Here is a 14791-nt window from a genome sequence, read left to right as displayed (position 1 = left end):
CCAAAAGAACATAATTTGGCAAGGGCTTCAATAACGCGCGAAGTTTTTCAAGAACGATATGCATTTATGACTCAAGAACGAGTCCTCATTCAAATTCTGCAATTACGTCTTTTTGCAACTTACAATTTGTTTTCTTTTCAGAAACACGGCCATTGCTAGTACAAGTGGTATGTACTCTTTTGCGGTCATATTCGAATCGATTGTTGGAATTGTGTTTTTTTTCTTTCGAAATATTATTTTTTCTTTTACCCTTTTGGAATTTTTGCTTTCTAATAAGCGTTCAAAAGTCCTATTGCTTACTATCAATCACGTTACTTTTTTGGAGTTGACTGGGGTGGCAACCAGCGGATGGCTAAGTCAAAACACATCAAAATGAGTCTGATCAAGCTATTGTATTTGGACTATTTTCACGACATCAAACCAGAAAAACAAGAGATCAAAAACAGCCTCCAAGGACATTCACTTCAAGCCATCAAAAAAGAGCTATTAATGGAAGTGACGTCGATTCATAGCAACCTATTCGACATCGAGCGCAACATCCCTAATCCCAACGTGCGAGTACTCTCATGCTGAATTAAATGACTTGGAATTTTCACATTCTTTTTTTCTTATTCCTTCCTCAGATATGACGATATGAACGGGGGGGAGAAGATCGGTAAGCATTATGTTTCTTGCGCGTGCGTTTGCCTAGCAAACAATACGTAATTTTTTTTCCCTCGGAGATGATGATAAGAGGCGTCTCAGTTTTTTTTCCTTTCTTACTTTCATCATAAGACGTAGACCCCGCCTCCCCCACCCACAGGCAAAGGAACCCAGTAAGTTTTTTACGTTTGTATAGTTTTTTTTTTTTTTTACTTCATGTATGCTTTGCATGTGCTCGTGCGATGATCTACATGGATGATAAGGCGTCTCAGTTTTTTCTTCTTACTTTCCATCATAAGACTAGACCCGCCTCCCCCACCACCAGGCAAAGGAACCAGTAAGTTTTTACGTTGTATAGTTTTTTTTTTTTTTACTTCATGTATGCTTTGCATGTGCTCGTGCGATGATCTACATGATGATAAAGGCGTCTCAGTTTTTCCTTTCTTACTTTCATCAGTAAGACGTAGACCCGCCTCCCCCACCACCGGCAAAGGAACCAGTAAGTTTTTACGTTTGTATAGCTTTTTTAAAATTTCATGTATGCTTTTGCATGTGCTCGTGCGATGATCTACATGATGATAAAGGCGTCTCAGTTTTTTTCCTTTTCTTACTTTCATCAGAAGACTTACACGCGCCTCCCCCACCGACCCGGCAAAGGAACCAGTAAGTTTTTACGTTTGTATAGCTTTTTTTTTTACTTCATGTATGCTTTGCATGTGCTCGTGCGATGATCTAAGTGATGATAAAGGCGTCTCAGTTTTTTCCTTTCTTACTTTCATCAACTAGACCTAGACCCGCCTCCCCCAGCAACGACAGGAAGAGTAAGTTTTTACGTTGTTAAAGTTTTTAATTTTTTTATATCATATTTCACACCCACCTAGAGTTTTACATTACCAGTTCTACATTTTTTACAAAAAAGGTTTACAATACAATAAGTTATACAATTACATAATAAAACTCATAAATCGGGAAAGTATTTTTAATTTTTGGCAAGTCTTTGAAGGCATGCGCTCTTGAACCGGAAGTCCAAGGAATCCTGGTCTCAAAAAATGGATTATGCAATGTTGTTACGTAATGCTGGTAGAAAAGAAAAACATTCGACATCGCAGCCTTACGATCGACTTCTTTTTCTTTTCTAGGGCGCACTGGATACTGTTACCAAATGTGGCGGCCGGGGGCACAAACAGGCGGCTTGCCCGGCCGCCACTGCACACGGTAAAATCAATTGTTCAATAGCTGATAGGCCTACGTACAGATCCAAATTGGTTTTTGAACGCAGTATCGATTGATACGTTATTTTAACTCGATTTGTTTTCCTACATAGACGCTTCCAAGACCTGTCACAGGTGCCGGGGGAAAGGGCACGTGTCAAGAGCGTGCCCTTCCCCGGCCAGAAGGCCACGCGTAAAAGGTACTAAGGCTAATAGAATAATTTCACTGAAGAATCCCGTTTCCTTGAATATGTAGCACTTTACTTACTTTCTGAACTTGCAGACTCAACACGTCTTTTCTTTTCCTTTAAATCCACAGGCCACACCTTCAACATAAAAAGGCTTTTTTTAACTTTTGATGGATGTATCGATTTATTTGTTTGTGGGGATGGTGGCTTGTGCAAGGAGCACGTCGTGCTTCGTTCACAGGCAGCGCCCAATGTAGAGAATGAATGAATGAACGAACGAAAGAACGAACGAACGAACGAACGAACGAACGAACGAACGAACGAACGAAACGAACGAACGAACGATATGCATAGGAAAGGAAAACAAGGAGGCGCGCGCGATCGATGAAAAATGTGTTCTAATGCCTTTTTCCATCCTTTTTTTTTTTTTCTTTCTTTTTTTCCTCGCATTACGGAGAGCGTTATATTGATCTTGAATTTAAAAAGGAATTAATTATTTAAAGTACTGAATGTATTGTATGAAGGTTTATACTTCCAATATGTTAATGATGATGACGTCAGGTAAGGCATTTGAGTGTTTCTGTTGTAACTAGTAATGCGCATCACTCAAATCAAGAAATATTTCACCATTCAACTATTTACTTCATGTACAGTCAGTACAGAAAGAGTATTGCTTACTATCAATCACGTGACTTTTTGGAGTTGACTGGGGGGCAAACAAAATAAATAAATGAATATACACATTTTATACACGCATCTCAAAATCTCGATACGTTTAACAAGCAAGCGGTTGGCTGGGGGGGGGGGGGGGGGGGACAACTAGCGTATGCTAAGTCAAAACATATCAAGATAAGTCCTCAAACTATTGTATTTGACTACTTTCACGACATCAAACCAGAAAATAAGAGATCAAAACAACCTCCAGGATTCTACAAGCCATCAAAAAATAGTTATTACCGGAAGTGACGTCTATTTGTGGAAGGGTTCATTTCGGGCTCCCTGTGGTTTCAGACATATACCAGTCTCGCGCGGTCAGTGCTACGTCACACAGTTTGAAAAATGGCGGACGAGGGCTAGAAGGAGCTCTTCCAAAACACTTCTTTTTCTCCCTCCCTTCTCCTTCTGGCTCTAAATTAGAGGCCAGAAGAGAGAGGGGAGGGAAAAGGGCACCTTAGGACAGAGAAAGAGCCAAGAAATCTTCAAAAGGTTAGGACGAAAAAGCCAGTTCTTTTCAGGCCGCGTTCGGCTTTGCCATTCAAATGGCTCGACATTTCTCACCTCGATATATCGCTTCCTGTCCATACAGAAATCCAGCGATGCCATGGCCATCTCCATGACCACCGAAAACGACGCTACCATTTGCACGGCTCTTCTCGCGGCGAACTTGCTTCTTCATCCTCCTTCGTTGGATTCCTTCAACTACAGCTCTCTACATTTTAAACCATGCTCCCGTCGAACCTGGTAGAATACGAATTTTCTGACAGCGACAGCGACGTTGAAGAAAGCGATGGCCAGGAAGATTTCCTCGGACTGAACAACGCTGACTCCTTCCACGTGCTTCAACAACAGTACGAGACCGCGAGAAGAGCCATGCATTTTCCCACCACTCAGACAGCTACCTCAGAAATGTACCAGCTGCCTTCTCCAAGCCCTATTAGCTTCGAGGACACTGACCAGGATGCACCGCCTAAAGTACACCCCACCACTCGAACAGCTGCCTCAGAAATGGACCGGCTGCCTGCCCCAAGCCCTATTAGCTTCGAGGACGCTGACCAGGATGCGTGGCCTAAAGAACATTCCACCACTCAGACAGCTGCCACAGAAATGGACCTGCTGCCTGCCCCAAGCCCTATTAGCTTCGAGGACACTGACCAGGATGCGTCGCCTAAAGAACATTCCACAAGCCAGAAGACAGTTGCACGCACAGAAATTGACCTTCCTGCTCCGTCTAAGGGTCATCCCTCAAGCCTTTCCCAAGCAAGCCACTTGACCACCGGAAAGACCAAGAAGTATGCGGTAGACTTCAAACACCTCCCCACCACCATGAAAGAATTCCTTAAAGAGGTTAACCTGTACTTTACAAAGCCGATAAATCTTCAGAGGCAAAAGCCTCCTGTTGCCGAGTCCACCTTTGCCAAAGCTCAAGAAAGACTTTTGTGTGAGTAAACAGTCAGCTTATTTGATACATTATGTATAAAATCAGTGCTCGATGCACTCATCATCTTTACTAATTTTTTTGGGGGGGGGGGGGTGGGGTCACTTTTTAAAAAATAATATACTTTTGAATGCATTTTTTAAATACATGAGTTGAGATTAGCATTCGGGGTTGGTAGGCATTGGCAAATGAATACATAACTACAGTGGGCAATTCCATGACATTTGGAGACCAAATTAAAGTTTTAAGTGTCTGTTAAGTCCAGATGGAAATTGTTTGAATGGAAATGAGACATTCTCTAAGATTAGTCATTAGTCATTAATACCTCATGTTAAAAGGACCAATAAAAATCATTTGTTATTGTGGATTTACTAAGCAAAACATTGTGTTGCGGACATGACCATAAATTGTTTTGGACATGACATCTTTGGGAATGTTCATTTCTTCCACCCAAAACCTGTCTATTTGGGTCTCCTGAGCGATGAAAATCAGTTGAAACATTCGTTCTGTTTTCCAATAAGTGTCTGGGATTAAGAAAGAAGTGATATAGATCGATTATTATGACATAGAGGGCAAAAGACTAAACAAGTTAGAATTTTAAAAACCAAAATTATCAACTTTTCAATCCAATTGTGTGTCAAAAATTCTTGAAAGGTCAACAACAAATGAAATTATTACTAATAGATTTTTTTAGGATATTCTCTTTTCTAATAAATTCCTTTGGAGTAAGATGATCTGGCTGAAACAAGCTGATGTTGACTATTGAAACATTTCAATTTCTCATGTGGAATTGCCCAGCATAGGCATGACTGGGGTGGAGAGTTACCTTGTTTAAAGATAATTTATTTTTGAATCAAATTTTTCATACATTAGTGTCGTGATTAGTATCGGGGGAGGGGGGTGGGGCTGGTTGAAATGAATACATAATATTGACATGACTGTAAATTGAAGTGGATTGATATCTCGCGTACAGAAAGGGCGGAGAAAATGAAATGATCATCCACATGGATCTGTTGTTTTTGGTGTGTTGTGTGACTATGCTTTTTGTTAACATTGGGTCTTTTCGACTCTTTCTCAACAGGCTTTCTTGGCTTTGCCAGCGAGGTGCTTTCTTTAAGATTGAGCCCTGACCTGTTCATAAGACTCAATGTCATTGAAAAGTACCTGACTTACCTCAAGGTGAGAGAAAGTAAAATTGTCTAGCATTCAGTTCTTTTGTTTAGAAATAGTCATGACCCGCCCAGCTCTACGTACATACATCTAGGGGTTTTTTTTTTTTTTTTCCATCTTTACAATATTTTTTTACAACATTCATATGCATACATTTATAGAAATGCATCTAGGGTTTAATTGGGAAATTTTGGGGGCATATATCGATACTAAGACTGTTAACATTAACCTTCTTCCAGGTGGAGAGGCGTTTGAAGGCCTACACAATGGCTAACCACGTAGCGGCTCTTATCTACCCAGCCAAGTTTATACATGCCGAAGATTCGCCTGACTTTACGGATGTTGGGGTCATCAAAACGCTACGTGCTCAAGTGGCTTGCTTGCAGAGGGAAGGACACAGAGAAAGTGCTTCGACAAAGGAGGACCTGATGGAGAAGAACAGTTGGCTTGAGTGGTAATGATGATGATGATGATGATGATAATAATGATAATATAATGAAAACTTCAGTAAAATTTCAGTTTTACATTGATGAAATGAAAGGCTTAGAGCTCAAAACAAAAACAATGATCTTAAAAATTAGAAGAAATGAAAAGACTAAAAAATCATTACCTATAACAAGGATGATAATAATATTCATGATTAATTTAGTATTTATGTCACAGGTGGATCGATGAAATTATTATTTATTGATATTAGACGTGGGGGGGGGGGGGGGGTGGGGGGGGGGAGAGGTTTTTGGAGTGTTTCTCCTGGTTTCGCCTGTAAATGAGCAAGCGAGACCTAAGTTTCTTTTCAGACGAGCATAATACTTTACCTCAACTAGAATAATCATTTCTTTGGATATTGTTATTGGTTGACAGTAACTGTGCGGTGGTTATAGGGATTGTTTTGGATTGAGATGGATGTGAACTGTATTATTGACTGTATTATCTGCAGCTTTTTTGATTTGATTTTTAACATAGATGTTTAAGCACTAGTTGTTTTTAACAGATCTTAAAATACTCCAATAGCTAGCCAATCCAGATCTCCCTAATCCTTTGTTGTTGTTTTTCCAATTCAGGGACGAGGTTGTTGCCAGCTTGGCACGACAGAGGGAGAGGGTGGAGATGGCAAGGACGGAGAGAGCCAGAGCCGAAGAATGCGCTGACCTTCTGCTCATTAGTCTGTATGTGCTGGTGCCACCTTCCAGGGCCTGCGAAATCCGGACATTACAAATTCTTCCCCAGGGATCGAGCCTCACGAGCCCTGAAGTGGCTGGCAAGAACCTCGTCGAGCTCCAAGAGGATGGAGGTGTCAAATTTCGATTTCAGAAGTACAAAACCGTCAAAACCTACGGCTCAGATACCACTATTTTGAAGGTAATGCAATGCCACAATCTGTTTCAGATCGATCAATCATAATAATAATAATTGTGGTTTCATTCATTCATTCATTCATTCATTCATTCATTCCTTCCTTCCTTCCTTCCTTCCTTTCAGAATGACCATGAACTGAGCAGCATCCTGGTAGACTATGTCAAAAATCACAGGGCAAAGCTGATCACGGAGGAGAGTGGTGACTTTCTTATCGTGGTAAGTGATGCAATCATAATTCATTTCCATTTCCAGGCATGACAATCAAGTCAGGAACAAACGACGTTCCGAAGTGCCGGAAGACATTAATTGATTGGGATTGCTGGGGATTGTTTGGCAAGGAGTGCACCCGGTTTAGGCCGGTGACTACCATTATTTGGTGAAGGGTGGTGACTTCGTGACTTCGTACCTCCTTTAGGGTGGTAGAATTTTGTTTTTTGGCAATGAAAAGAGAGAACCCTAACCCTAACCCTAACCCTAACCCTAACCCTAACCCTAACCCCTAACCCTAACCCTAACCCTAACCCTAACCCTTTAGGGTTAGGGTTAAGGTTAGGGTTAGGGTTAGGGTTAGGATTAGGGTTTAGGTGTTTTTTCTCTTTTCACTACCATAGGTGAATTCCTAGAATTTTCTCATTTTTATGGGTTTCCTGTGGTTTTAGGGTTTCCAGCCTTGGCACTTAACCCTAAGTGCTCACCCTGATTTTCACCCAAGGGGTAATCATGTAACCTTTGATGCCTGGATGTCATTTTGTCATATACCTTTGGCCCACCCATGGGACTACCCACCCATGAAGTTTGAGTGACATTTGTTGAATATTCAATGAGATAGGCATCTTCAAACTTAAGGTTTCCAGTGTTGCCACAATTTTCGTATTTCTGACATATAACCTCCAGGGTATAGGGTAAGGGTCTAAGATATAGGGTATAGGTATAGGGTGTAAGGTAAGGGTTTAGGGTATAAGGTAATGGTGTAAGGTAAGGGTTTAGGGTATAAGGTAATGGTGTAAGGTAAGGGTTTAGGGTATAAGGTAATGGTCTAAGGTAAGGGTTTAGGGTATAAGGTAATGGTGTAAGGTAAGGGTTTAGGGTATAAGGTAATGGTGTAAGGTAAGGGTTTAGGGTATAGGGTAACCCTATAGGGTATAGGGTAAGGGTATGAGGTAAGGTATAATGTAAAGGTATGAGGTAAGGGTATAAAGTAAAGGTATAAGGTATAAGGTATAAGATATATAGGGTATTTAGTGTATATAGGGTATATAGTGTATATAGGGTATATAGGGTATATAGGGTGTATAGGGTATATAGGGTATATAGGGTATATAGAGTGTATAGGGTATATAGGGTAAGTGTATATTGTAAGTGTATATTGTAAGGGTATAAGGTATAAGGTATAAGGTAAGTGTATAGTGTAAGGGTATAAGGTATAAGGTATAGGGTAAGGGTGGTAAGGGTGAAAAGGGTTTTGAGGGTATAGTGTATAGGGTAGTAGGGGTATAGTATATAGGGTAGCAAGGGTAGTGAGGGTAGTATGGGTAGTAAGGGTAGTAAGGGTAGTATGGGTGGTAAGGGTAGTATGGGTAGTAAGGGTAGTATGGGTAGTAAGGGTAGTAAGGGTAGTATGGGTAGTATGGGTGGTAAGGGTGGTAAGGGTAAAAAGGGTTTTGAGGGTGGTAAGGGTAGTAAGGGTTGTAAGGGTTGTAAGGGTTGTAAGGGTTTTGAGGGTGGTAAGGGTTATGAGGATTGTGAGGGTGGTAAGGGTGATGAGGGTTGTGAGGGTAGTGAGGGTTGTGAAGGTAGTAAGGGTGGTGAGGGTTGTAAGGATTGTGAGGGTGGTAAGGGTGGTAAGGGTGGTAAGGGAAAGATTGAGTGAAAGGGTTGAATGTTCAATGATTTATAGCTGTCATCCAAAACAGGGGAAAGCCGTAAAGGGATACTTTTATTGAGTTATTGATAGTTTGTCGTACAGCTTGCCTTAAGGACATTACCTCTTAGCAGTGTGGTTGCAAGCCTTTGAATATGGATTGAGATATAGAACTTATTCAAAACAGGGGAAAGCTGTAAAGGGATTCTTCTATGCAGTTATTCATAGTTCATCATAAGGCCTATGCTCTGGACAACCCTTTATAGCAGTTGGACTGGAAGTCATTGATTATTCAATGATTTATAGAGGTTATGCTAAATAGGGGAAAGCTGTAAGGTGATACTTCTATAAGTAATTGATATCTCATCCTAAACCCCACCCTCACCCATTGTTGTATGAATGGATGAAGAATATCATTCGCATGCATCCAAAGTCTCTTTTATTTGATCTTCACATTCATCTTGCATAGCATACATAGTATACATAGTGTACATTGATCTTATATGTCATAGATATTACTTACTCTATGCATGCACTGAATCAGGACTGAATAATAATGGAATAATAATAATAATAATCAGAACTAAATCAGAATATTGATGTCTTCAAAAGAATGAACTTATTGAATGAATTATTATTATTATTATTATTATTGTTATTAATATTATTATTGTTATTCTCAATAGCTGGAGGGCAAACCTTTTGGTTAAAAAACTCTATAAATAAATAGAAACAAAAGTGTAGTAGTTGAAATCATGAATGAGGCAGTTTATTGTCAACATTAAATAATTCTACAATAGTGATATTGTTTAATAATAGCGGTCAGTGTTGGTTGGAGTTCAAATGCTACATGGACTCCGCTAGCTGAATTGGTAGTCAAATTATTTACTTCTAAAATAATTGTTATTAGAATGGTTTATGCTGTCTTCTTTTCTACTTTGATGTCAACATTGTATGCAATAAAGACCTATTATTATTATTAATTTATCCTTTGATGTAGAGAGAATCAATCACTCATATAAGTAAGCTGCTTTCCCTATTTGTTGTTGTTGTTTGTGATCGTCTAAATATCAAGAATTAAAAGTAACTTAAACAATAACATTGAGCGAGCCGCTTAGCGCTTTCGAATCCATAATAAATCACTGCTGTTTGTAAATAAATCAAGAACTGGGAATAAAAGCTAGCTGGCCACTAAGCGAATCAAAGATATATAAAGTATCCATATCTTAGAATAAAGAAACACTTGAAATATCAAACTAGTTGGGTCTTGACTTGAGGCTTCGAAGTATTGATTGTTTGTTTGATTGAGTTGTTTGTTCAAGCGATTCGCCGCTTGAGCTAGTCGAATGGCTGGCTGTTGACAGATCGAAGAAGCTTGATATCAATGTTATCCAGCTCACTGACTGACTGAATGAATGGCTAGCTGTTGACAGAACGAAGAAGCTTGATCACGGCTGTTTCAATTCAAATAAAAAGCGACATTAGGTTCCAGGAGCACGATTGACCGAAATTACGCGGTCAGCTGCACAGTAACGAGGCTTTTAAAATGGCGCCGAGAAGGATCGTTACTTATGAAAGAAAGTGGTTGTTTGCGGCGTTTTTTATTTATTTCATGGTTAAGAAATAATAATTTTGCTTTAAGTAGCTTCAGAAAAAGAACATTATCTCTTAGCTGAGAGTCGTTCAAGTTACGAGGATACGCCGAAAGACTTTGTTTTTGATGTTTACCTTCCATCTGGGGAATGATCGAGAAATCGTGCACGTGCAGTTTATCGCAGAGTTGTGGTATTTTCGAGGAGTGTTTCTCAATACAGGAGCAATTGATGACTCAGGTAAGCAAATAATTTGATGTATAAGCAATGTATGAATTATTTTTTGTGGATGCAAAGTGGACCATGTTTTCGCGTTGGTTTCGATGTTGGAATACTTGATCAATCGATTGCTTTCATCGTTTACTCGACTTCCGGTGTAATTTCCCGCTTTTTTTTACACGCGTCTAAAAGTGTTACCCCCAAAATCAAGTGTGGCTTCTTGTCCAGGTTGTTTACTTTCTTGGAGCCAATGATGGGGACATTTTAATTTTAGTTTCATGTAAATTCATTTCTATTTTTATATACAATCTATTTACATGTAAATCTGATATTGTGTAAACCTTATTATTATGTTTATCCTCAGATTGATATATTATAATTATAGTATCTCTCGATCAATTTACAGTAGCTTTTGAAACTTGGTAAAGCAAAAATATAAATTTTTCTTTATTCTTCGCAGACTTTTCGCTTCTTTACTTTTGGTGTTTTTTGTCATGTTTGCTGGATAGCAACGTCTGTGATGCTCCAACATGACTTTTTCAAGCTTGTCGCAGCCTCGTCTTATGCAGGAGTGGGAGCGTAAGAGGTCATTAATCTCATGATGAATTGATTCGACCCCTTGCTCACCAAGCAGCCCCATACCAGTTCCATACCTACAAAGTTATTACATGTAGTTAAATTGGTCAATAAGGATCACAAGTTTATTATTTCATGACACTCTTTACAATCAACTTCATCATCATTGTTATTACCATTATTGTTATATTACTACTGTATATTATTATTATGACAGTTATAGTTATTATTTTATAATAGTTACTACATAACTGATACCTCTTAACCCATGTGATCATGTGATCCTCTAAGAAATGCATTTTTGGCAAAACAGTTGCATGAGGAAAGTTTTGCCTGTACACTTTCATGAAACTTTCAATTTCTTTCTCTGAAAGGGAAGACAACCTTATCAAGGGGATCTGGCATGACTCAAAGCGATCTGGCGTAACAAATCACGCCATATCTCTTTGTTCACAACTCAAGCCTCACATCAGTGCAAGTTTTGAATTTGGTCTATAATATATATTTTGAATGTACTGTAGATCTGTTTATTTATGTGTCTGTCCTCTTTTGCCACGAATCGTCATTAATTAATACTGGTACTTTAAAAAATGTCAAAATAACTTAAATTTTTTGCCATTAAGAGGACAGACAATATAGACCTGATGTAAATGTGCTTTTTTATCTTTTTGGAGTGACAATACTTATGAAAAATTCTTATTTTTATTTATCAAAGCAACCAATGGGAATAGCACATACTCTTTGAAAACATTCCTTTGCCCTCACTGTTTCTGAAAATTAGTTAACCAGTGTGTATAAAATGTTATTATTGTTAAATATACATATCTTACCAAGGATTATGATTTGGCTATTGCATAGCTGTTCTTTCGTAGTATATATCCTGTGGCATTTCCCAAATGATTCCAGTGTTTCTTTAAATTTCTGCTTCATATCATTGGCCTCTTGTATTAAATTGGGCATTACTTTACTAGAGACAACAACTGGTACCTCAACTAACAGCTTGATATTTGTTTCCTATACTACAGGTAATGAATAAGGGATAAGAGAAGGAACAAAACCATCTATTTATTAAAAAAACCTATATTTAATTTTTTTTTCTTTTCCCACTTAGATTATATGTAGCTTACAATTATTTATAGTATTATATAGAGGAAATGAAAGCCTCCAAAAACATAATTTAATACCTTAAGGCATTTGTGTGTGTGGTTGCCATTGAATGTCCCACCATGATAAGCCTGGCGTTCAGCACCAATCTAAATGATTAAAAACCATTTCCTCCAGATTCTGAATCCTTGCACATGGTGCCATTCGAATTTCCCTGCCACTTCCATTTTTTTTTTGAACTCAAAGGGCATGTCTTCTGATAGAATCTCTCCTAGTTTCTGTTCGAAAGAAAATACCGACTAGATCAAACTCTTAACTCTTCTCAGTTTCCCAAGCTTTTAAATGCATGAAAAAAATAACCAATTACCTGTTTATCTGCAACTTCCCTTTGTTTTTTCTCACTTGCCATTTGAACACCCCATGAGGAAAGCCACCTGGAGTAGAAGTTGTTGTTCATATTGCTTAACATGATTGTGTAAAAGTTTGTGGTTCATCAAACCAAGTAAACACTACTAAGAGTGCACAGCTTAAATAGTGCAAATGCTAATTCAATTATCATTATTGATGCAAACCTTCTTATACTTCTTAATTTGTTCCAGGGTATTCCTAAGTCACTCTTCATGGCAAGACCATCGTCAGCCCCAACCTCAAGCTTTATCCCAGCATCACGTAAAAGTTGCTGGCGCTTTTCCTTTTCCAACATCTGGATTTCTTTTTGTTGCTGTTTAAAGACATTTTCAGAACCTCCTCCACTTACTGTTTCTCGACATTCTTGTAACACTTTGGTTCGTCGCTGGATAGTTCTTTTTGAAGCAAAGCTACTACCAATTTTTGAACGCTGTAGGATAGATACTTGTAAGGGCTGCAAAGAATAAAGTTGCGCCCTCTACGAAAATGGTTTTAACTCGTACCATTAAGCAAACGCTATCAAACTGATATGCCAACGCTGCAAGTGATTGTTTTCTTTAACCTTTCAAATGATGTTTAAGACTCATGGCCGTTGCGAAGGGAGAGGCTGGGCTGGCAGTGTGGGGAAGGAGGGAGGCTTGGGTGCGTACAGTTTTCGGCCACAAAAAAGTACAATCTATGGAATGTATTTAATTCATGAAGTGACTCCCCCCCATCATTTTTCGAGGCTTGCTTCATCCACTCACGTCATTGCGTGCAGCAAAACTCGGTGTTTAGCTTTCAAAATCTATCCGCTACTGAGATTCTAATCATATACTTTACTATACTTACAGTTCGTAAAACACGGTAGGGGAATCGGAAAGCGGTCAATTTTCGTTTCATTAAATGAGTTGTCAGGGACTCTTCTACCTGCGACAATGGAGCCGATAACGGGGTTTTCAGAACTTCGCTAACAAGCGTGGTGCATCGACCAGTCGTGTAAGAGGTGCAGCTAGACTCGTGTTGTGCAAGCTGTTCGAGTTTTACAAGGGACTTACAGATAGCACATTCTAGACAGGATGCTGACAGGAGGTTTAATAGTAGTCTGGGCGGCTTTCGAAGCTCTTGAATCTTAATTATCCTCTTGCATACGGGACACCCAGCACCGTCTCCGACGTAATGAATCCAATTCTCGATGCAAGAGTAACAATAAAAATGGTCGCAACTTGCTTGTAATTGCCTGTCCAGTACTTCACGACAAATAGGGCAGATCAGCTCCTCACTAATATTGGAAAATCTCTCGATGCTTGGCATGGGATTCATAAGCGCCGCCGGAACTATTTCTGAAGGAATATATATTGCCTTTTGAGAAGGGTTAATGCCATCGCTTCTTAAACCTTGTTTGGGGCGTCCTCTTCCCTTTCTCGCCTTTGGTTTTTGCCTCCCCCGGTTTCTTCTTGCAAAACTCTCGCATGTTTCACAGTCTTCTTTTTCATGCGGGTGCCAAACAACTGGTTGAGTGCTGCACTTGTAATTCAAATTTTTGCATGCGTTAAAGCTTTTCACGTAACAGTTGACACACACATTTTGTGGATGAACATTTTCGTCGTCGTCTTGGACAGATAAACCATATGCGACTTGTAATTTGTCTGCAACATGGTTTGTAGACGTTTTGTAAACATATCCTTGCGAGTTTCCCGCCTTAAATCCACAAACACGACAAGATACCTTCAGTTCCACGCAAGTGAAACTCCATTACTAAATGAGAATCGAAAATATGTTTTAGTTGTCGATGTTATTTAGTTTTAGTTCACGTAAGTGAAACTCCATTACTATAAACTTGCTACGCTTTCAGGGAAGCCATTCATCTGTCAATAAAAAAGCTTTTAGACTAACCAAAAAAAAACTTCATTAACCTGTATTCTAAATTTTAAGATGCGTATCAAATGAGAATCGAAAATTTGTTTAGTTGTCGATGTTGTTTGCTCGTGGAAGCCGTAAACACGTATTGAATATCTTTATTTTTCAGGATTACGTGCTCAGCCACGAAACTTAACTCTGTAGAAAAAACCCTGATTTTTACGAAGAAAAACGTTTTTACTTCCATAAATAAAATGAATTTCGATAAAAGATTAGATTAACTTACCTGTATTTCGTGTTTGGAATCTTACCTTGAAAGAAAAGGTTTTTAAACCGGTTTTAATTTTGCTGAATGAGGAAACAAAGTTTCAAAATTGCCGCCATTTTCGTTGTCAAGGAAGAGAAGCAGCTAGCACAACGCGATTTGGCCGCGCGCGCGCCTGGAACCTAATGTCGTAATTGAAACAGCA

General features: G+C 39.1%; 1 protein-coding gene and 2 long non-coding RNA genes across 4 annotated transcripts; 2 read left to right on the top strand and 1 right to left on the bottom strand.

The window, feature by feature from the left end:
* Nucleotides 1–3369: 3369 nt before the first annotated feature.
* LOC148904349 (uncharacterized) lies at nt 3370–7210 on the top strand. The gene is made up of 5 exons (XM_089025416.1): nt 3370–4199; nt 5278–5375; nt 5606–5820; nt 6428–6725; nt 6846–7210. The coding sequence occupies exons 1-5, from the start codon at nt 3485–3487 to the stop codon at nt 6978–6980; spliced, it is 1461 nt and encodes a 486-aa protein (XP_088881542.1). The 5' UTR covers nt 3370–3484; the 3' UTR covers nt 6981–7210.
* Nucleotides 7211–10167: 2957 nt separating this feature from the next.
* LOC148904347 (uncharacterized) lies at nt 10168–12969 on the top strand. Its single transcript, XR_016118936.1, has 3 exons — nt 10168–10415; nt 10855–11995; nt 12674–12969. It is a non-coding gene; the product is annotated as an uncharacterized LOC148904347 (long non-coding RNA).
* On the bottom strand, nt 10907–12549 carry LOC148904348 (uncharacterized). Of its 2 annotated transcripts, XR_016118938.1 has the most exons (4): nt 12442–12549; nt 12155–12352; nt 11801–11984; nt 10907–11047 (listed from the first exon to the last, which is right to left on the bottom strand). It is a non-coding gene; the product is annotated as an uncharacterized LOC148904348 (long non-coding RNA). The 2 variants fall into 2 exon arrangements; XR_016118937.1 differs by having other exon boundaries at nt 12155–12452.
* Nucleotides 12970–14791: the final 1822 nt, after the last annotated feature.

This window comes from Actinia tenebrosa, unplaced genomic scaffold (assembly GCF_029948245.1).
Source record: "Actinia tenebrosa isolate PJP-AT-01 unplaced genomic scaffold, QUT_ActTen_1.0 utg199060__unscaffolded, whole genome shotgun sequence".
Taxonomy (NCBI): Eukaryota; Metazoa; Cnidaria; class Anthozoa; order Actiniaria; family Actiniidae; genus Actinia; species Actinia tenebrosa.
This window is presented reverse-complemented; position numbering and strand designations above follow the sequence as displayed.